This window comes from Armigeres subalbatus, chromosome 2, assembly GCF_024139115.2.
Source record: "Armigeres subalbatus isolate Guangzhou_Male chromosome 2, GZ_Asu_2, whole genome shotgun sequence".
Classification (NCBI taxonomy): domain Eukaryota; kingdom Metazoa; phylum Arthropoda; class Insecta; order Diptera; family Culicidae; genus Armigeres; species Armigeres subalbatus.
The window spans coordinates 214,631,013-214,653,555 of NC_085140.1; the positions used below are offsets into that span (position 1 = coordinate 214,631,013).

At 42.1% G+C, this 22,543-nt stretch overlaps 1 protein-coding gene across 1 annotated transcript in view; it reads left to right on the top strand.

Annotated features, from left to right (window-relative positions):
* LOC134211618 (cell adhesion molecule Dscam2) overlaps nucleotides 1-22,543 on the top strand; it is a 401,827-nt gene that overhangs the window by 343,627 nt on the left and 35,657 nt on the right. The window contains exons 9-17 of the mRNA XM_062688681.1: nucleotides 226-353; nucleotides 611-747; nucleotides 1,034-1,920; nucleotides 11,980-13,059; nucleotides 13,117-13,269; nucleotides 14,399-15,544; nucleotides 15,704-15,853; nucleotides 15,979-16,149; nucleotides 16,282-16,433. Of these exons, the coding sequence (XP_062544665.1) occupies nucleotides 226-353; nucleotides 611-747; nucleotides 1,034-1,920; nucleotides 11,980-13,059; nucleotides 13,117-13,269; nucleotides 14,399-15,544; nucleotides 15,704-15,853; nucleotides 15,979-16,149; nucleotides 16,282-16,433 (4,004 nt within the window). The remainder of the gene's footprint in view (nucleotides 1-225; nucleotides 354-610; nucleotides 748-1,033; nucleotides 1,921-11,979; nucleotides 13,060-13,116; nucleotides 13,270-14,398; nucleotides 15,545-15,703; nucleotides 15,854-15,978; nucleotides 16,150-16,281; nucleotides 16,434-22,543) is intronic.

A 22,543-nucleotide genomic window follows, 5' to 3' on the forward strand; every position in this document is an offset into this window, starting at 1 on the left:
AGAGGTGACGAGGTTTTGAAAATATCTATTTTTACGTGACGTACCTAATGGATCGTCCTTAATTTTCAATTATGATAGCTCTTGTTACCAGTTGCTTGTATTGTGTTGAAGTTAATCATTGCAAGAAATCCTACCAAATGGGAAAAATAAATGAGAAAATATAATGCCCCACAAACCACTCTTAACCGAATCCGTACAGATTTCTTTTTGTGCTATTTTTTTCAGATGCGACACCGGAGCTACTTTATTGGTTTTCGGAGCAAACTCTGCAGCCAGGTCCGACTGTTTCGTTAAAGTGCGTTGGGACTGGAAATCCTCCACCGCAATTTACCTGGAAGCTGGATGGTTTTCCGGTAAGATAATTCTCTTATCCTTCCTCTTTCGCTTTTCCGTAGGACTGCAGTAGATTTATTCATCTGAGTGTATTTCGCAATTCACTAGTGGCAATGTTACCATTATTATTTTGCTCCCTCTTGAATCATAGTGCAAATGTACAGCAACTCGGAAAGCGAACGGTTTGGTTCGGTTGGGTTGGCCCGACAAATGACGATGCCGACGATAAGCACCTTATTCTCATTACAATTTGTATATTCTTATTTCCGCTCCTTAGATACCGGATAACTCCCGCTTCGTAGTTGGCCAATATGTAACAATACACGACGACGTAATCAGCCATGTAAATATTTCTAACGTAAAGGAAGAGGATGGTGGCGAGTACACTTGTGTGGCTCAGAATAGCATAGGAAGGTTAGTACATTTAATAGAGTCAGGAGAGAATCTGGTGAACCTTCTTTTTGTTTCACCAACATCACCATTCATAAACTAGGGGATCTGCTTCATTTTCATCTTATTTTGAAATCATTCACAAATTCTTTATAACAGAAAAATTTTTGTTTATTTAAACTGATTTCGGATATCGAGTTCCTGTGTACATATCAATCATTCACGATGCTTCCTATTGCCTTTACCCAACTATTTGTCACTGCCCGGAATTGAAATTAATCAAAGCTTTATCTTGCTTCATCCCAATCAGGGTCTCTCACAGCGCCAAGGTGAACGTCTACGGGCTACCATACATACGTGAGATGCCTAAAATAACCGGCGTGTCCGGTAGCGATTTGGTGGTGAAATGTCCCGTAGCGGGATATCCAATCGATAAAATACACTGGGAACGTGACGGTCAAACACTGCCCATTAATCGTCGCCAGCGAGCGTACAACAACGGAACGCTAATAATCGAACAATTGCAGCGGACGGAAGACGCCGGGACCTACACGTGTATGGCGCAGAACAAACAGAAACAAACGGCCCGGCGGAATGTCGAGATACAAGTAATAGTGCCTCCAAAGATAATGCCCATTCAGTCCATGACGAACATGTTGAGGGAAGGGATGCGGGCTGCCATATCGTGCCAAATACTGGAAGGAGACCTTCCGGTAACATTTCGTTGGGAACGCAATGGGAAACCAATTATTGGTACCGGAAACGAAGTAATACGGCGGCTCGATGAATACTCTGCCAGTCTAGTAGTTGAACATATCACGTCCGAATATTCGGGGAATTATACTTGCATTGCCAGTAATGTGGCAGGAAGCGAAAGCTTCACCGTGCCTGTGACGGTGAACGTACCACCGAAGTGGATCCTGGAGCCCAAGGATTCCAGCGCTCAAGCGGGTCAGGACATTGCTTTGCACTGCCAAGCTGGCGGCCACCCAAAACCGACAATCGCGTGGAAGAAAGCCATCGGCAGCACCCCGGGAGAATATAAGGATTTTTTATACGAACCGAACGTATCGTTGCACGCAAATGGAACGCTGGAATTTCGAAAAATCACCAAAGAATCACAGGGGCATTTTTTGTGTGAAGCGAAAAACTCCATCGGAACCGGAGTCAGCAAAGTTATTTTTCTCAAAGTTAATGGTAAGAATAAAATTGTGTTTGTTTTTTAGAGAAAAATATGAGGAATTTTCCATCGCATCTTTAAAAGAAAACATGAGCTTGCCGTTATATAGCGACGACCTTGACAACATCAGTTGGTATGAACTTGGTGTGAATAAGAGATAAAATTAAAAAAAATAAAACCTGAAATCTATTTGCAAAATTCTTTAGGCATAACATGCTCAGGTATTTTTACCCCAAAAAAATGATAAATTGTAACGCGTTTGTTATTGTAATAACAGTATGAAGAATTTTGTATATTAATGTTTGTTTTTTTTTTGTCTTTTTGTCGGTCTTGGACGATGTTCCTCATGTTTCCCCGAACGTTCAAGATCCCCAGGTTCGATTCCACCGCGTGCAGGCAGCGTGTTCGTCTCCGTCGTCTGGTTCTCTGCTGCTCTCCGGTCTACCTCTTTTAATGTCCATGCACTGGCCTCGCCAGCTATTGTTATTTGGTGGGTCACCACTTGGTGCAAGAACAATAGCCTATGAGAACAATGGTGTGATTGCATCGTGTGGTGCCCCACCTCTGTCTCCACCAGTGTGTCCATGCTTCATGTCCCTACTGGTAGAATCAGAGTTTTGTATAAAGCAAATTTCGTTTCCGTTTGCATGTTGCGGGACCTAAGCTGGTTACGTAACCCGTGAAAGGCCCTATTCGCAGCAGCAGTATGTCTTTTTACTTCACATGAAACGTCATTGTCACATTTCACAAGCGTTCCAAGGTACACAAATTCTTCAACAACTTCAAACACATCCCTATCAAAAACTTCTTCAGCACCAACACCACTAGGTCTTCCCCTATCTCTACCTGCCCCCATGTACTTTGTCTTGGTAGAGTTAATGGTTAAGCCTATCATCGCCTTTTCCCTCTTCAGTGGGACAAAAGCCTCTACTACTGCTGTGCGATCGATTCCAATAAGGTCGATGTCGTCTGCAAAACCCAGGAGCATATGCAACCGTGTGATGATAGTGCCGTTCTTCTGCACGTCAGATCTCCTAATAGCGCCCTCGAGTGCAATGTTGAACAATAAATTTGCATCACCCTGCTTCAATCCGTCTAAGGTCACAAACGAGGTTGACACTTCGTCTGCAATCCGAATACGTGATTTCGAGCCATCCAGCGTTGCACGTATCAGTCTAATCAGTTTCGCCCGAAAACCATGTTCGGACATTATCTGCCACAGCTCATTTCTCTTCACTGAATCGTACGCTGCTTTGAAATCAATGAACAGATGGTGAATCTGCAAGTTGTACTCCCGGAATATATGAAGGATCATCCGCAGGGTAAACATATGATCCGTCGTTGATCGGCCGTCACGAAAACCTGCCTGGTATTCGACGACGAAGGACTCCTCAAGCGGTCACAGTCTGTTAAACAGGATACGCGACAGGATTTTGTACGCCGAGTTCAGAAAGGTGATCCCTCTGCAATTAACACACTCTAGTCTGTGCCCCTGTGGCACACTCTTCAAAGTGCTCCTTCCACCTGGCTGCCACCATAGTCCTGTCTGTCAGCAAACTCCCCTCTCGGTCATTACTCATGGCGGGCACTAGCGCAGTCTTTTGCCGCGCGCCATTGACAGTTGCGTAAAACCTCCGCATATCGTTTCCATCCATCCGCCAGGCTACGTATGGATATTAAGAATGTGCTATATCTTTATATACTACCCACGATCGCTTATTTGTAATATTTTTGATGAACGTATAAAAAGCCTGTGAAAAATAATCACTTTAATAAAGAAAAAAAAGCCTGTGAATCGTTCGAAGAATTTAATCTTCTTCAGCTAACCTCAGGACAGTTAAATAGATATTACTATCCTATATGCAAGTACGTTCAACCTATTCTATTCTATATGTGGTAAGAAAATTTGAATTGAATTTATGGGGACGATTTCCAGACAATTTAGAAAATTAACAAAAAAAAATTGCGGTTTTGTGGGAAGTATAAGCAAAGCATACCTATGGTCATATGGAGACGCATGGTACATTTGTGATTTAGTGTAACTGAACTTGTTGGACAAATTTCATCACATCTGATAATTTTATAAAATTATTGGCAACTTGTATTAGGAAAAACTTTATCGTAATTGGTCTGGAAAAGTTGATTTACGGGATTTTTAAAAAGATGGCTATTGTTATTAATGTATGCAGTTTTTTCGCTATAAAAAAAAACCTCTGCATTGAACTAATTGAAATTGTAAATCATACGCAAGGGCTGTACATGGACAATGCTGAGTTACTTTCGGTAATCAGGCATGGCTAATTTGGCAGATCAACTGATCTGAACTTCTGAACAATTTGGAAATATTAGAACTTTAAACTGCTTTAAGAGTGCTTTAAACTTATTTGATTTGGGTCAGTTAGTTTATTTACTGTTTTCCCCATATTGACCTCCAGACATGAACATTAATAAAAAGTAGGGTGCCAATGGAATGTATGGGAAAAATTTGACCATCGAATTTCAAAAACGTTAGTTTTATCTCCTCGAATAAAGTCCCAATGCAAAATTTCAGCTCAATCGGACATCGTTAAGTGTTTGACCAAAGCGGTCCAAGTTTGACTGTTTTGAAACACGAAACATTTTCCAAGCGGAGTACGGTATGGTAAAATTTTTGAATCGATTTTTTTAGGCCAGATGTCTGAGAAATGCATGAAACGTCGTGATCTGGTGTTTTTAATAATGCGCCATTTGAAAAACTAAGGCAGCTAAACGACATTTTTTACTAAGGTGGCGTCTTCATCGATTTGGCCGTCGTTGACGGAAAGTGAAATTTTTTGGCAAGATTCTTTGGTTTTGTTTCGTTAGTCATTAGAAATGATATCATTTTTTTTCCAGGTTACCATCGTTTGGCGACGACAGAAAGTTGCCCTTTAATAGCACAACCACAAGCGCGCGTCGGAGGGAGATGATGCAATGAGTTTGTTCAAATGGATGGCGTCAGTAGCAGTCAAATGGAATTTCCTCACAAGATTTTGATTATGTTTTGTTGTAGTTGAGGATTGAAAAGCTCCATTATTGGAAAAATATCGGTTCTTTACAGTACCATTATTTTACACAAGAGTAGTTTAATCAGGGATGCAAGAATGTTCATCAAAGTCCAAAATTATTAATTTGGCGTTGACAGAAAGTTACCCTTCGATAGAAGAATCATAATCGCGCGTCGGTGAGTGACAACGCAACAAATTTGTTCGAATGAATGGAATTGCTCACAGCAACCGAACTATCACGCCAAACGCACACCGAAACAGTCCATTTTGCAATCAACCCTTTCTGTTCAGAAGATGCTGGTCCTGAGAAGGATCAATTTTGTGTCCCCAATGCACCTTTTCAATAACTAACTGCAACCCAATGCTTGTCGAAACGTTAGGGTTAGAATTCCACTTAGCTCCGCCCCTTTGTCGTCTGATATAGGTGTAAATATAATGTGCACTCTTAACGATTAATGAAGGGGCGGGACTAATGGAATTACTTCATTAGATATAAGAAAGCTGGTTATCGACGCGCGCGAGCCATTTTGATCGGGATTCCGCAGACAACGGACCGTTCGGAGGATGACAAATTCTAAGAATCCTATGGAATTTTCTCGCAAGATGTTGTTTATCTCAGATGCGTATTGTTGCGAGGAATGCCAACAGAAATTTGACTCAAGACGAAGTTTCTTCATATTACAAAACATTATCTTTCGGCATCTGTCTGTCCGAGCGACGTTCAACGATGGGTGGTTGCTGTAGATAGTTTCCACTGAGGTGGCGTCTTCATTGATTTTATACAAAAGAAGATTGATCCGACTATCCGAAATAAACTTTCTTCAAAGTGCAAAACTCAATCGTTAATAGCGAATTTGATAGCGCGTCGGAGGGAGATGATGTAGTGAATTTTAATGGATGGAATCACTAACAGCAACCAAACTACCACGCCAGACCCGATCCACCGAAACAGTCCATTTTCGCAATTAACTCTTTCTTTTCATAAAATGTTGGTCCTGGTCCTTTTCCCAATGTTCCAACTAACTGACACCACAATTTGTAATAAATTTTCAGCATCGGCACTGGCGGTGCGGGATCGCCACAGTGCTATTTTTATGGTCAACCTTTTTTTCATATTGGTTCGTTGAGGTTGAATGATCTGCAGCAACACATCGAGCACCACCACCAATGTGATGGATTTTCTTTGAAAATGTTATTAGCGCCTCCGTGATGCTGTGTCCGCTCCGCTACGATCGCTTTGATGCGTCTGCTATGCGTAAAATCTTGTTCAAACTGAGGATTAGATCCAAAGCCGCAAGTAATTGATTTTTGATGTCTGTGCTAGTGATGCATGTACGTGGTTGGTTAGTTTACCTATTTCTAAACTTTTCATAATTTATCGATAATAAATAGTTAAAAATCAGTATTTTCAAATAAATACAAAGAAGCTTTGACTCATTCTTGATCGGATGGCCCAAAAAATTGAAAATCCATCGAGAAACGGCTTAGATATTAAAGTTTAAAGTCTATCATATTTTCGTGACGGTCCCCGATTTTCGCAATCGTAAAGTGTACCCCAATATAGAAAACACAAACGTAGTCCTACGTCAAAAGTCTGTTTGTTTTGAAAAAAAAAATCTTCCGGGGTATCACCAGATCTCGACGTTTCATGCATTTCTAAGACATTTGGCATTTCTGAAACGCTCGAGCAGCTGTGGGTTGTTGTTGAAATTCCTCAAAAAAAAACTAAGTGTCGGTGTAGTTCACCTGTCTCCCGACCGAAAGAACATTTGCACGATTATCAACTCGAACATTGAATCGCTGAGATCCATCTCATCTCGAATAGATTTCCAGTCTCCTGCTTTTTTGTTCGGTGACTATAATCAAGGGGGTCTTCATTGGTATTTTCCCAACAAAGGTACATCTTGTATCAATCCAATGCTATCGCATATGCCCGCAGCCTACTATGCACTTCTTGACGGATTCAACTTGCACAGGTTTTTCCAAATCAATACCTACTTGAATCGCAACGATCGATTACTGGATCTCGTATTAGTGAACGACTATGCTTTGCCGAGCTCAACTGTTTCCTTGCCGCTTGAGTCGTTGGTTGATCTTGACGCCTTAACTTTGTCAATAAGTTTGCCTTCGCCTATATAGTGTTTGAACAGTCTCTCGAAAACTATTCATTGGATTCTCGCCGAACAGACTACAGTGCGCTTTCGGAAATCGATGGGCAAGTTATTAGAACATCCAGTCATATCAACGACGCCGTATATTACTTCTGTAACACGGTAGAAGAGGCAATTTTCCATGTTGCACCAGCTCGCAGACCGCCACAAACTCTCATTTACGAACGCTAAAGCGAGAACGATCAGCTCAGCGATCTCCGAAAATACAGTAATTCACGATCAACTTATTACAAACAACTATTCAACGTTGCTAGCCAGCCCTACAGTAACTATAACCATTGCTTGTACAATGGGTACGTGAAACAAACGGAAGCTAGCTTTCGTGCTAGTCCCAAGAGATTCTGGTCATTCGTGAACGACAAGAGGAAAGAATCATCTTTTTCTTCGGTCGGTTCGAACCCACGACCTTTAGTACGCTAAACTAATACTTTCTTCAATCCCTTCGGCCTCTGCAACTTAGCTTATACTGATCTCGATATTCCCAACACCCGCAATCTATTTTCCAAATCAATTCTTCGCACGAAGAGAAAATGTGGTCAATACACGAGTAGTCGAAAATAGCTCAATAATATCAAATGTTGATAAGATAGCAAAATGAGATATGGACATGATTGATATAAGAGTTAAAGATCAGACGATAAACTAATTTTTTGCACATACCAATTTTTGATATTGTTGCCTTTTTTTTTTAACTCTTATATCAATTATGTCCATCTCATGTTTTGTTATTCTGCCCGGGTATGCGTCCCCTACAAAAACTATGATTTCATCCTAAATATTTGTGAAGTGTATCAATAATCCAACATATCAGTCATCATATGTTGTAAACATTTTCATAAAAAAAGCAACAATTATTGCATTCACCGTCGAATGCAAGTTGTTGCGAGTAGAACGAGTAATGCTAAGTTCCAAAAAGTGTCTACAAAATGTGTACACATACACACATACAGACATCAACTCAGTTCGTCGAGCTGAGTCGATTGGTATATAACACTATAAGTCTCGGGGCCTCCTAATCAAAACTCGTTTTTGGAGTGATCATATAACCAGGTATGGGAAAAATCGGTTCATTTAGCGCTAATCTTTCACTCATCTCTACACACAATCGCAAATTAGACATACGTACACGAGCCCTTCCAATATTTTCGATTTCGATTGTCTACTGTTTGGATTCAGTTAGTAACGAACCGTGCCAAAAACAAACAGACAAAATTCATCACCGAATCTTTCCCACAGATAGCAAATGATGCACAGCCGAGTATTTGTTTACATTCGGTTCGTAAATGAATGAAATCGCGATTAAGTGGTGAGTGAGGATTCGGCAGAAAGGTTCGGGCCGCGAATCATTGAGTCTAAACTAAATTGAATCAACCTTCTGAGTCCAACTCACTGTTTTCTGCTGCATACACATCGGTTTATCCTCATTTCTCGATTTCTTTTCGCACTATCTTTGGTTTCACTTATTCCTGCTGGGGAGGCACTCAGTAGGTATGAATCGTTTGTTGGTTCGCTGTTGGGTTGAGTAGCATTCATTTTGCAATCGTGTGTTCGCTGATGGATAGGGATTTTAAATCTGCGTGGTTCGTGTGAGTGAGTGAGTTTTCCCATAGCTGCATATAACCTTTCTTTACAACTTTGATGTACGAGGAAGTCAAAACGAGTTTATTCTTTATTGTGTATTTCCATGACGAGCTCGATGGTTTAGGGGCTATCCCTTCTGCCTTATAAGCAGCAGGTCATGGGTTCAATCCCGGTTTGTACTACTTTGTATTTCTATCTCAGTTATTTCAGTGCTTCACATTCTACCAGAACGATTCCGACTCTACTGTTATACCATTCGCACTAACAATCCCAATACCTCCAGTTGTACTTATGCTGCCAATGACCACATATTTATCCCATATGAATAGGAAATCCAGCAACGATGGGACTGATATGCGATCATAAGCAGTATTGGAGGTCGTAGAGTTCTCTGCGCCTTTTTTAAGCATGTGTCCACCAAACCAAGAAGTGAGTTAGCCTCGAGTTGCAATAAAGACAAAATAAGTTTTATTTTTCCTTTTATTTATTTATTACCAGACTAAGGCCGGAGTGGGGCCCTCCTTAGCCGTGCGGTAAGATGCGCGGCTACAAAGCAAGACCATGCTGAGGGTGGCTGGGTTCGATTCCCGGTGCCGGTCTAGGCAATTTTCGGATTGGAAACTGTCTCGACTTCCCTGGGCATAAAAGTATTATCGTGCTAGCCTCATGATATGGCCAGGGTTCTGTCAAATCGCACCAAGCGCCAACAAAAGTTTTCGCTTAGCAGATTTGTTTGATCAAAAATCGTATTGGATATCCCTCTACCTCATAACTAAGGATATCCTACTATGAATGTGTGGATTAATTAATATGAAATGATTTCCGTTTTCCTGTTACGATCAAAATATCACAAGTCAGATAAAAAGCCGCTTGGTGCGTTTTGGCAGAACCCCGACCATATACAAATGCAAAAATGGTAACCTGGCTTAGAAACCTCGCAGTTAATAACTGTGGCAGTGCTCAATGAACACGAATCTGCGAGGCGGCTCTGTCCCAGTGTGGGGATGTAATGCCAATAAGAAGAAGAAGAAGAAGGCCGGAGTGGCCTGTGCAATAGATAAAAGTCTTCTCCATTCAACTCGGTCCATGGCAGCACTTCGGCAACCACGCAATCTGCGGAGGGTCCGCAAATCCACCTGATCGATCCACCTTGCCCGCTGTGCACCTCGCCTTTTTTATTTTTTTCCATATGGAGGCTTCAAAGGATTATTGGCTAAGACGTTCTTGATTTTGCGCCAAATTTTGTGTTATTGACCTTCCGTGTTAGGGTAAATATGACCCGAATCGCACTTTCGAATTGTAATAACTTTTAAACGCAACAATGTGAAGATTGGAAACTTCTTGACTTTTCCTATTTTGTGGCTAATTATGTTTCTGAACGTTGACCTACTTTGTACGATGTTTCTGCAGGATCAAAAAAAAAAACTCACAATTAAGGTGTTTGCCCCGGATTTGATTTAGCAATATCTCAGGCATTTCTTTCGGAGTTTTTGAGGGAAAAGTGCTGCGTACATTAATCGAAGAAAACCAGAAAATTGTATGAAAATTGAGCACAGACGTATGCATCACGAACTGTTTGTTGTGTTGGCTTCGTGGCTTAGCGACATCAATCGTCTAGCCACATATGCTATGGAGTGTGGGTTCGATTCCCGCCCAGGTGAGGAAGAAACTTCTCGTGATCGGAAAATTCTCCATTGAGTGTTATGTGTCCTGTCCGTTGGCTCATGCTAGGTGTTAAGTGTTCAGTCTGTACTACCTTTGGTCGAAGACGGTGTTCCTGTCTTTGTTTAAAGAAAAAAATGCGAATAGTATATAATACGGCTGATTTCAGTAGGCTGGTCACTTAGTGAAAATGTCGAAAGAAAGAATAACGAAAATAATATTCAACAGAGAACCGGATAGCGGCGCTAGCGACTTTGTGAAAGGCCACGAGCAAGCTGGCTGCACCAACCGATTTTCTTGCAACAATTCTCATTCGAAAGGTGGGGGAGCCTAATTCATCACTATTGCGTTTGAGAATGATCGGTGATAAAATTGGTGTCTTGGCCAAAAACAAGAAAGGTACACTCTGAAATAAATCTATACTAACCTCATTTCTCCCGGTTGACCCCAGATTAGTTTATGGGCTGTTTACACTTTTTTAACCATTTCATTTATTTGGAAGGCTCAGTCGTGTGTGACACTTTGCGGAGCCGCAATTCTTAAGTAGGATATCAATACAATGTGTATATCATCTTCTCATTAACAGTTAGTTGGGAAGGGACAAAGACCAAAAAACTCGTGGTGACTCAAGGTTAGAGATTACTTTATTCAGGACGGACGGGGTAGGGATTTAGGTTTAGGTTATTTCAGCTCCACATCCGGGTTATTGACGTCGTGACTGGTGTGGCGTAGCATCGTGCTCGAATTATGGTTCGTATGATTCAGTTCATCAGGGAGCATCTTCCGGATGGCCATAGCTTCGTGGTACACGGAACAATAAAACAAAGACAAGAAAAAAACTGGGAAAGAAAAAAAATAGGGGTATTAGACTTTAATGTCAGATGAGCAAAGAAAGGCATAGATGGCCTGCAAATAAACCACATCGTGATCCCCCAAAACAGCTCTTACTTCCCTGTAGGGTTGTTTACCTCGGGCCACAAGGGTATCCAATAGTTGCACTCTTGACGCGTCATTTTCCATGCAATACCAAACTACGTGATCGATGTCATCGTAACCGGCGCCACACCTACATAGGCTGCTATCGGCCAGATTTATTCTATAGAAATGTGCGTTTTGTGAATAGTGATTGGACATAAGCCTTGACATCGTGCGAATGAAGCCTCGGCTTAAGTCCGCACCTCTGAACCACGCTCGCGCAGAAACTTTAGGAACTATGGAAAATAGCCACCGTCCAAGTTCATTGTGTGACCAATTTTGAAGAGTACTCTGACGGATTAATGGGAAAAACTCGTTATTCGAGATTTGTCTAGCATAAAGTTCACCTTCCTGTGCGCCCACCTTTGCTAGCGTGTTCGCCTTCTCATTGACATAGATTAGGCAATGAGATGGGATGATCTTTCGACCAAATCACGCATCTGCTCTCTTATGTTTGTAAGAAAGTAAGATGCGTGCTTAACAGGTTTCATCGACCGGAGTGCCTCGATAGAACTAAGACTATCCGACTAAGACGAAGAGAAATTGATCAATACAGTTATGCCCTCATGATCCAAAGCACGAGATTTTATTGATAATCATGACCAAGCTTATTTAAATAACTATTAAAACATTTAACTGTTCTATTTTTCGATTATTTCAGTACCTGCCCATTTTAATACGAAAAGTAAGCAAATCACATCCCCACGCAACAAACAAATCCATATCCAATGCAACGTACAAGGCGATAACCCCATCGATATCAAATGGAAACTACAGAACTCACAGCAACACATCGACGAATCACTGGACAACCGGTATAACATCCGGGAGCAAGTACTGGATGACGGTATGGTATCGGAGCTGGGCATATCTCATACCTATCGCCAGGACACGGGAGTGTACGTTTGCCATGCAACGAACGCATTTGGACACGACGAAATGTCAATCCAGTTGGTTATCCAAGAGGTTCCCGAGCCTCCCAAGAACCTGCGGATAAATTCACAGCAATCGAGAACACTCCAACTGTCCTGGAGTCAACCATTCGCAGGAAACAGCCCCATCGAGAAGTACAACGTTGAATATAAGCTCACAACAGAATTGTGGCAATCGGCCGAACACATTACAGTAGCAGGGACGCAAACCGTCATTACGTTACAAAATCTCAAACCAGCGAAAGCATATCATATACGAATATCTGCCGAGAACAAACTGGGCGCTTCTGAATATTCGGAAGTGATCCAAGTAACAACTTTAGAAGAAGTGCCTTCCGGTCCACCGTTGAACATCAAGGGTGAATCGAAAAGTTCCACCGAAATATTTCTCTCGTGGGAAGCTCCTGATCGAGAGCAATGGAATGGTAATCTGCTGGGTTACTACGTGGGGTACCAGGAAGCATCCGGCCCTAACGATAAGGAAATGAAACCAACACAAGGCTATAATTTTAAAACCGTTGAAGTAAGAACGCACTTTGGAGGTGAAACGACTCTCACAAACCTGAACAAGTGCACGCAGTACAACATCGTGGTTCAAGCCTACACCAGCCAAGGAAGTGGACCTCCCAGCAAGGAGATATCGATTGGCACACTGGAGGATGTGCCTTCGACTCCTCCCGACAGCCCAAAGTGCGATGTCCTGAGCTCAACGTCCATCTACATTACGTGGTCTCCACCGGCAGCAGAGGGACAGAACGGGAAGATTCGGGGCTACAAAGTGTCCTACATCGAAATAGAAGATCTTTTTGGTAGATATGAATTGATGTTTTATTATAAGAAAGTAGATTCATAAGATTTGATTCCAGAGAAAGAACCATATGTTACAAAAACCAACAACCAATACATGACTTTGGAGAACTTGAAAAAGTTCACCAACTACACTTTCTGGGTGCTGGCTTTCACGAAGGTCGGTGATGGCGTTCGGACCACTTCCTTTTTTTGTACTACTCATGAAGATGGTAAGTTGAAAGTTTATGTAGGTTAATATGTGACAAGTGTGTTATTCATAAGTATCATATAAAATTCTATCAAGAGTTAACCACCACTCACCCCCTAGATTGGTACAATGGGTTTGCCACTCCACTGCCCAAGCATTAAAATTCCTCGCGATAAGAAGCAGTTTACGACCCATTAGGACAAACGATAACCTTCCGATCATTTAGATGAACTGTCCTATTCTCTCCCGAACACCTCAATGGTCTTAGGAATAGCTGCACTCCCACTTGATGTGTGTACAACATCCTGAACTAAACTGTAAACTGCATCGCTGTGGGAAAAGCCACTATCTTGAACCCATTTGCAACCCAGTTTCCGTTGTCTACATGAACGCGATACTGATCAGTAGTAATAGTGAGGCAGTTTTTGTTTTGCAGTTGGCACAAACTGCTAGATTCCCTTAAGGATATGCCGATTGCAGGTTCAATGATTAAATCTTGTTGTTTGACAACTACCTTCTTTTGACAATTGCTCACCGACGTTGTTGATAGTTCAATTATTACTCAGACTATCGACCGTCGCGTCGGATGTGCACCGAAGCGCCCTTACTGCTCATCACTCAAAAATTGCGTATCCAGTCGTCTAAAGACCTCTCTCCACCAAGTTGCCTTAACTAGGTGGTGGATTAGGACGGGGTGCTGCAAAACTTGTAAAATTTTTACCGAAAGGACCATAAATTTACCTTACCTTACAGAACGGACCTTAAAGTTAGCTTACCCGATGATTCAATTGTCTTTTAGTTTAAATTAGTCAAACGATCAAACATTTTCGGATCTATTATCAAAGCTTAGAACAGATTCAAACCTTGAACCCAAAAATCAAACAAACATCCTCAACTCTTGATTCTTATTAACTCAAAGCAGAATTCGTCTCCACTTATTTTGTGTTTGGGGGAACCTTAAAGCTTCCAGAACTAAAACTCGACAGTAATTGGATCTGGACTTTAATCGATTCAGTGCTGCTGTGACTGTATTACTAAAATTCTTTGTGAACATAAACCATAAACGTGTGTGCTTGTGTGCTACTGAATGCAATGTCACAATATGTCTAATAAGCTGATTCTAATCATTGCTATTTTTTTCATATCCACAGTTCCTTCTGCGCCAAAAGCCATCAAAGCAGTTCCTGCCTCAAGCACAAAGATAATCATTTCCTGGCTTCCCCCGGCGAATAAAAACGGCATAATCACCGGCTATACATTCTACATGGCGCTCGTAGATGGCGGCCGAGATGAAGGAACCCACAAACGATCGTTGGTACCGTATGCGGAGATACATGAAACTGTTCGGTTACAGGAACATGGCACGTATCAATTCTGGTTGACGGCATCCACGAAAGTGGGCGAAGGTGAAAAGTCGGAAGTGATCACAGTTCCTCCCAACAACAAAGTTCCTGCCCGGATTGTGTCGTTCAGTCAGGAGATTGTTACACCCTGGAAGGAAACGCTAGTTTTGCCATGCAGAAAGGTTGGTGTTCCGGCGCCGGTTACAATCTGGCGACAAGACGATCAGCCAATGGAGACTGGGACGAGAAAGCTGATTGCCAAGAATGGAACCCTCTACATAAAAGACTGTCAGCATTCAGATGCTGGAAACTATACTTGCAGCGTGGAGAACAACTGGGGTAGAGATGAAATAGTTTATCATATTAAGATTAAGGTTCCTCCGGATCCACCAAGCTTATCGGTTATCAACACCTACACAGACAGTTTACTGCTCGAATGGTTGGACAACCGTCACGGAGGTTCTCCAATACTGGGCTATGTGATAAATTACAAACGAGAGCACGGTGATTGGGAGGAAATCCAAATAGATTCTAAAACTAACACTCACCTGCTGGTGAATTTGTGGTGCGGTACAAAATATCAGCTGTACATTACGGCCTACAACAAAATCGGAACCGGTCTTCCATGTGACATTGTGCATTCACAAACTAAGGGATTGCCCCCGGTGCAGCCAAAACACTCTCAAATGATTACCAATAATTCAACCAGCGTTACCTGCTGGTTGGACTCGTGGGGAGACGGAGGCTGTGGAATCTCCCATTTTTCTGTTGAAAACCGGGTGTACGGAAGATCGCAATGGAATATGATCTCGAATCATGTCGAAGCAACGGAACGGATTTTTACGGTGTCTGAGCTAGTGCCGGCTACCAAATATCAACTACGAGTGACCGCCTACAACAACGCCGGTGCAACGATGGCGGTTTATAATTACACCACACTGACCGTTGCTGGAGGTAAATTTTACTTAACTTGTAATAAAGTACAAATTTTCATTTCAATTTTTTTTTACATTTCTTCACCAATGATTTTATATGTTTATGGAAAATTATCACTTTATTATGGGATATACGTTGGCTCGTATAAATAAATGACATCTTCTCCATTGTCTCCAGTGATTGTCCATCCTGATTTAACGAATCCGGTTTCACCACACTTGGGAGACAACCCATTCTACGCAAACTTCAAGGTTCTGGTGCCTCTGTGCCTATCAATTTTGATCCTTTTCGCACTGATAGCAGCCGCGCTACTCATCCGGAAAAAAAGTAATTTGTCCTCAGCATCCTATTTCCAGTCTACTGAATAAAACATACGCATTTTTACCAATTTCCATATCCCGCCCCACGTTTTGCATTGGTGACCATCGTATCGTGATTGGATTCGTCCCCAGAGCTCAACAACCAAAATCGAATACCGTCGACGTCGATGTCAGAGTCCCCGTCGATTGCCAATGTCCAAAATAAGCAAAACCGGGACCAACAGTATCTGGCGGTGCGCGCTCAGCAAAACAGCCGCAACAGCAACTCTGTCGATTCCGGTAGCTTCAAAGCCGAAGGAAACGGTAAGCGTTTTCATGTTTTCAGTGCAATGGCAGTTGAATGCGATTATAGAGGTTACAGCATAAACAGTTCATGATTGATGGAAATTAAGCATTAGTTCAATAATTGTCCTCTGTTTCGTCCCCACTTTCTAGAATACATTGAAGACATTTGCCCGTATGCAACATTTCAGCTGAACAAGCAAACGTACAGCGAAAGTTCATACAGTGGAAATGTTTACAGTGGACCCTATCACTCGGTAAGAGGATCATTTGTGTATCATGATGTAAAAACCGAAAACTATCATGTAAGTTTAATTTTATATCATCACTCTTTCTCACACTTATCTCTATATTTTAGACATCTCTCGCACTCATTGTTAGCCTTTGTTTGAAGAAGAGAGGAGAACAAGTTGAACAGGATTGAACCATGCCAATTGATGTGCCTTTGTTGTCTTGAACATTATTTAGAAACGGTTGTTACCATTTCAAACTCATTTGTTGCCGATTTGCTTAATTTTGTAAATTATTAGAAACATTTAAGCTTGATGTCTGTTCTATTCTACTACTAGGATTGACAACGGTGTCAAAGTGATTTAGTAGGATTATTTAGCTCGTATTCATCCGCGTCTACGCTATTACGGGGAAAAAGAAAAAAATATATCTGAAAAAATAGCGCGCATGGATCAATCCCCGCGAAAAAGTGGGCCAGTATCAAAGCATAAAGGATGGAACGGTCTTAAATTGGTAGAACATAATTAAGTGTAGGGGAAGAGGCCCCAAAACGCCCCCTCCCCCCGGGGCAAAACGACTTTTGGGTATTCACTTATATTTACCATGTTTGAGATAGCCTCAATAAAACTAGACGTGAAATTATGTAGGTTAGGCGAAAAAAGTGTCAAAATAATAGATAGGAATGTAGGAAAAACTGAAATTTTCCACATTTTGATGAAACATCTAACATTTCGGCGAGGTAAAACGCCCTAGTGGAACTATCCTACAATGTACTCGCGTCTCCACGCACTGTCCATACCAGAATGCTGATGTGCCGACGCGTGGTACCGTGTTCCCTAGAGCTGATTGAGATTTTTCTAATTTAAATATGGCATCAGCTAACTATATTGTTTAACTGTTTCGTGAAGTAGAAACACCCACGATAATCGTTATAGCTAAGGCATAAAAGCAGTCTATGCTTAGCTAGGGCATATTTCCCCTCCTTCCCCTACACTGTTTATGTTCATGCCACGGTATACAGAAAACAAAGTAGGCTCGTTAGAAAAATGACACTTCGAATGTGACGCATATTTATCGCCACATGTTGGAGTACAAAGTTAAACATGCTGCGACCGTATAGCATCGTCTCGGTCCAGCTTGTGCGAAGATAGCAGTGACCTCACATGTTTACATTCAAACTGAATATTTACATACGTGATGAGCCTGCCTTGTTTTTTGTATGCCGTGGTTCATACAAGAATCAAACTTTATTCGCTCTACAAGTTCAACAGCTATCATTATTGTCTTTTTTCATAAGCACATTGATGTAAAGGTGCAATGTGTTTGAAAAACTTTTCAAATGTTCGTCCATATTAAATATGGATTGTTTACATGACCATATAATACACCCAACATTAACATAAACTAATACAACTATTGTATAAAATCTTGGCATATACAATTCTTCAAGGTTTCAATACAAAGAGTGTAAGCTTTTATACAGATACTGTAATTAAAATAATGCAAAATTGTAAGATTTCAGTACAATGATTGTATTAGAATCTTCCGAAATTGTATATGTCAAAATATTATACAGTTTCTGTAAGGTTCTTATGCACAATCCAGTTAGCCTTGCGAAAAAAAGGCGTAGGATTGCCAATCTGAAGAAAGGCGTCGATTGTATGGGAGGCATGAGGGTCACTGAAAAATCGGTGAGGGTGTGTGAAAAGGACTGTTGTTTGAAAAATGAACAATTCAGCGTAAATTCTAAACCCTCGTTCTAATTTCATCCAATTGCCGATACATGTCCTGTCCGATGTCTAATGCTAGATGATAAATGTTCAGTCTGTGAGACCTCTGGGCCAAGACGGTGCTTTTGTCTTTTTTACTGAGGAGTCGTTTATGTTGAATGTAGAAGAGTCACTGGGGAAATGAACAATTTTGTGTAAATTTTGAACCGCTGGACCGATTTCAACCAAATTTGATACACATGTTCTCTCTATTCTTAAGAGATGTTTATAGATAAGGTAGAAGGGCCATTGGGAAAATCGGGAGGGTGTAGAAGGAGGGATATTGTTTAAGAAACGGACACTTCATTGTAACTTCCAAATCTATTTAAACCAGATTTGGTATAAATGTTATCTATTCATTCGCCTTGACGAAGCCGCGCTGCTGCCATCTGGTGGAAACGGACGTGTGCGTGAAATCACTGTATTTCAACATAGTGAAGATAGGAAGTGTATTTTAAAATGATATTAGCAGTGATACCTGAAAAATTTTAAATGCGTGGGTTTTGTTCGAGCAGCTTCTCGAAGTTGTCAATGACCAATGGATTAAGCACCTCACAACGTATGAAGAACCGGAGCGATAATTCCGCGAAACGATCTGTCAGAGGCAGTACTCCCGCAAGTACTTCCAGACTCATCGTATGAGTCGAATACATACAACCCATCGCGATACGGGGACAGCGTTGAAGCTCCAGCAAATGTGTTTTAGCCGCGGACTGGAAGCAGAAACTACCGTGTTCGAGAACCGACAGAATGGTTGTTCGGTACAACGTGATAAGATCTTCGGGATGCGCTCCCCACCAAGTTCCCGTTATCGTTCGCATGAAGTTGATTCTGGCATTTTTGTGTCAGATACACAATGTGCTTCCCAAAGGTACAGACCCCGAGGTATTTAGAAGACATGCTATGAGTGATTGCCTTACTTACATCAGTTGGAGCGGGAAATTTGCCGGGTTATGTTTTTTTGAAAACACAACTATCTCAGTTTTCTCAAGCTCAAGCCTGACTGAACGAGCAATTCGGCATGAGACATTCATCAATGTCTCTGACGTAAAAATTGTAAAGAAGGGGGCTTAAACATGGGCCCTGGGGGAGACCCATGTAGCTAATTCATGAAGTTGCCGAGTCACCATGAGAAAAACTCATACGCTTCTCTGACAACAAATTGTTCAAAATTGGTGAAAGTCCACACGAGTGGAGTTTGTCGGTTAACACGTACGTCCCCAACCCCCATTTTACGACAAAACTCAAAATTCAAAACCACGCAGTTCAGCCAAATTCTAACGGATTTTCAAGCAATCTTCTGGAATCGATCACAAAACTCCTATAGTTTTAGGAACCGAGGTCAATTTTTGTGCAATGGCCATGGTTCCGGATATATTCCGGGGAGTACTGGGGTTACCTCCCTCCCGGAAAAAATGGTCACTGACAGATCGGCTTCGAAATCCATCGTGCGACATATCAAACTTCATGATTTTGCAAAACAAGTACACTGGAGTACATTTCGGCGATTTTAGATCGAATTGGCCACCCTCCGGGTGCTTCCAGGGCCTGGTTCCCTTGGGGAAGTGGCCAATATCCGTTCAATCTTGAAACCCATCTTGCGACATGCCAAACTTCATTATTTTGCAAAACAAGTACACTGCAGTACATTTCGGCGACTTTCGGTCAAATTGGCCACCCTCCGGGTACTTCCACGGCCTGGTTCCCTTGGGGAAGTGGCCAATTTTCGTTCAATCTTGGAACCCATCTTGCGACATGTCAAACTTCATGATTTTGCAAAACAAGTACACTGGAGTACATTTCGGCGATTTTCGATCGAATTGGCCACCCTCCGGGTACTTCCAGGGCCTGGTTCCCTTGGGGAAGTGGCCAATTTTCCTTCAATCTTGGAACCCATCTTGCGACATGTGAAACTTCATGATTTTACAAAACAAGAACACTGGAGTACATTTCAGCGATTTGAATTGACCACCCTCCGGGAAGTACCCGAAGGAAGCAGGGCCTGGTTCCCTTGGGGAAGTGGCCAATTTTCGTTTACTCTTGGAATCCACCTTGCGGCATGTCAAACTTCATGATTTTGCAAAACAAGTACACTGGAGTACATTTCGGCGATTTTCGATCGAATTGGCCACCCTCCGGGTACTTCCAGGGCCTGGTTCCCTTGGGGAAGTGGCCAATTTTCGTTCAATATTGGAACCCATCTTGCGACATGTCAAACTTCATGATTTTACAAAACAAGTACACTGGAGTACGTTTCGGCGATTTTCGATCGAGTTGACCACCCTCCGAGAAGTACCCGAAAGAATATCCGTTCAATCATGGAACTCATCTTGCGACATGTCAAACTTCATGATTTTGCAAAACAAGTACACTGAAGGACATTTTGGCGATTTTCGATCGAATTGGCCACCCTCCGGGTACTTCCAGAGCCTGGTTCCCTTGGGGAAGTGGCCAATTTTCGTTTATTCTTGGAATCCACCTTGCGGCATGTCAAACTTTATAATTTTGCAAAACAAGTACATCGGAGTTTATTTCGGTGATGTTCGATCAAATTGGCCACCTTCCGGGTACTTCCAGGTAGACCTGTGCGCTGATTGAAAATTTACCGACGGTGGCGTAATAGATCATTTTCAGCCAGTGGCGGCGGCGTGGGGGCGTCACGCCGTTGGTGATTGGCGGCGGCGTGGATCGGTTACCAGTTACAAGCGTCAACATTTTTTTCAGAAGTTCCTCCACGAGCTTTTTCAAAAGATCGTCGAGAAATTCCTTTGGACATTCCTCCAGATATTCCTCCATAAGTGCCTCTGGGAAGTTCCTCCGGAAGTTCTTCCAGGAATTCCTCCGGAAGTTCCTCCAGGAATTCATCCGGAAAATCCTCCAGAAATTCCTGGAATTCCAGGTGGCCAATTCCAGTGTCCGGAGGAATTCATGAAGGAACTTTCGGAGGAATTCCTGGACGAACTTCCGGAAGAATTCATGGAGAAACTTCCGGAGGAATTCCCGGAGGAACCTCCGGAGGAACTCCTGGTGAAACTTCAAGATGAATTCCTGGAGGAGCTTCCAGAGGAATTCCTGAAGGAACTTCCAGACGAAATCCGAGAGGAGTTTCTGGAGGAAATTCCCAGAGGCACTTACGAAGCAATGTCCAAAGGAATTTCTTGACGATCTTTTAAAAAACTATTGGAGGACTTCTGGAAGAATTCCTTGACGAACTTCTGAAGAAGTTTTGGCGCTTGAAACTGGCTCACGCTGATCCACGCCACCGCTGATCACAACGGCGTGACACCACCGCCGCTGCCACTGGCTGAAAATGATCTATCACGACACCGCAGGTACTTGTTTTGCAAAATCATGAAGTTTGACATGCCGCAAGGTGGATTCCAAGAGTTAACGAAAATTGGCTACTTCCCCAAGGGAACCAGGCTCTGGAAGTACCGGATGGTGGCCAATTCGATCGAAAATCGCCGAAATGTCCTCCAGTGTACTTGTTTTGCAAAATCATGAAGTTTGACATGTCGCAAGATGAGTTCCATGATTGAACGGATATTCCTTCGGGTACTTTCCGGAGGGTGGTCAATTCGATCGAAAATTGCCGAAATGTACCTCAGCCTACTTGTTTCGCAAAATTATGAAGTTTGACATGTCGCAAGATGGGTTACAACCTTCAACGAAATTTGGCCACTTCCCAGAGGGAACCAGGCTCTGGAAGTACCCGGATGGTGGCCAATTCGATCGAAAATCGCCGAAATGTCCTCCAGTGTACTTGTTTTGCAAAATCATGAAGTTTGATATGTCGCAATATGAATTCCAAGATTGAAGGAAAATTGGCCAGTTGAATTTTTGAAGAAAGCAACGCAAGACAGTCATTCGTTCCTTTGCCCCTGCGGAAACCAAATTGTGTATTTGAAAATAAATCATTCGATTCAACCCATTTGTCTAAATGGGCTAAAGAGAATCATCTTCTCCAATAGCTTCCGAAGACAGGATAGCATCGCGATTGGACGGTACAAATTATAATCCGACGCGGGTTTTCCGGGCTTCTGGATGGCTATAACTTTCACTTGCCTCCAATCATCCGAAACAATGTTGCACTCGAGTAACTGATTGAGCAAGCTCAATAAGCACCTCTTCGCGACGTCTGGGAGGTTTTTGAGTAAGTTGAACCTGATTCTATCCATCCCTGGAGCGGAATTGTTACATGAAATGAGGGCAAGCGTGAATTGAGGTATCCAAGCAGATTTTACCAACACTATCACAGAGTGATTTTTTTCGCTGCACACTGAATCAAAATGAAAATTTTCATTTTCACCTGATGTCTAGTTAAAATTTGCGATATTTTTCTTAGTGTATCAATGGATTGTTTGTTGTTTTCTAACAGCAATCATGAAAAATATGACAGTTCTAACAGCAAACAA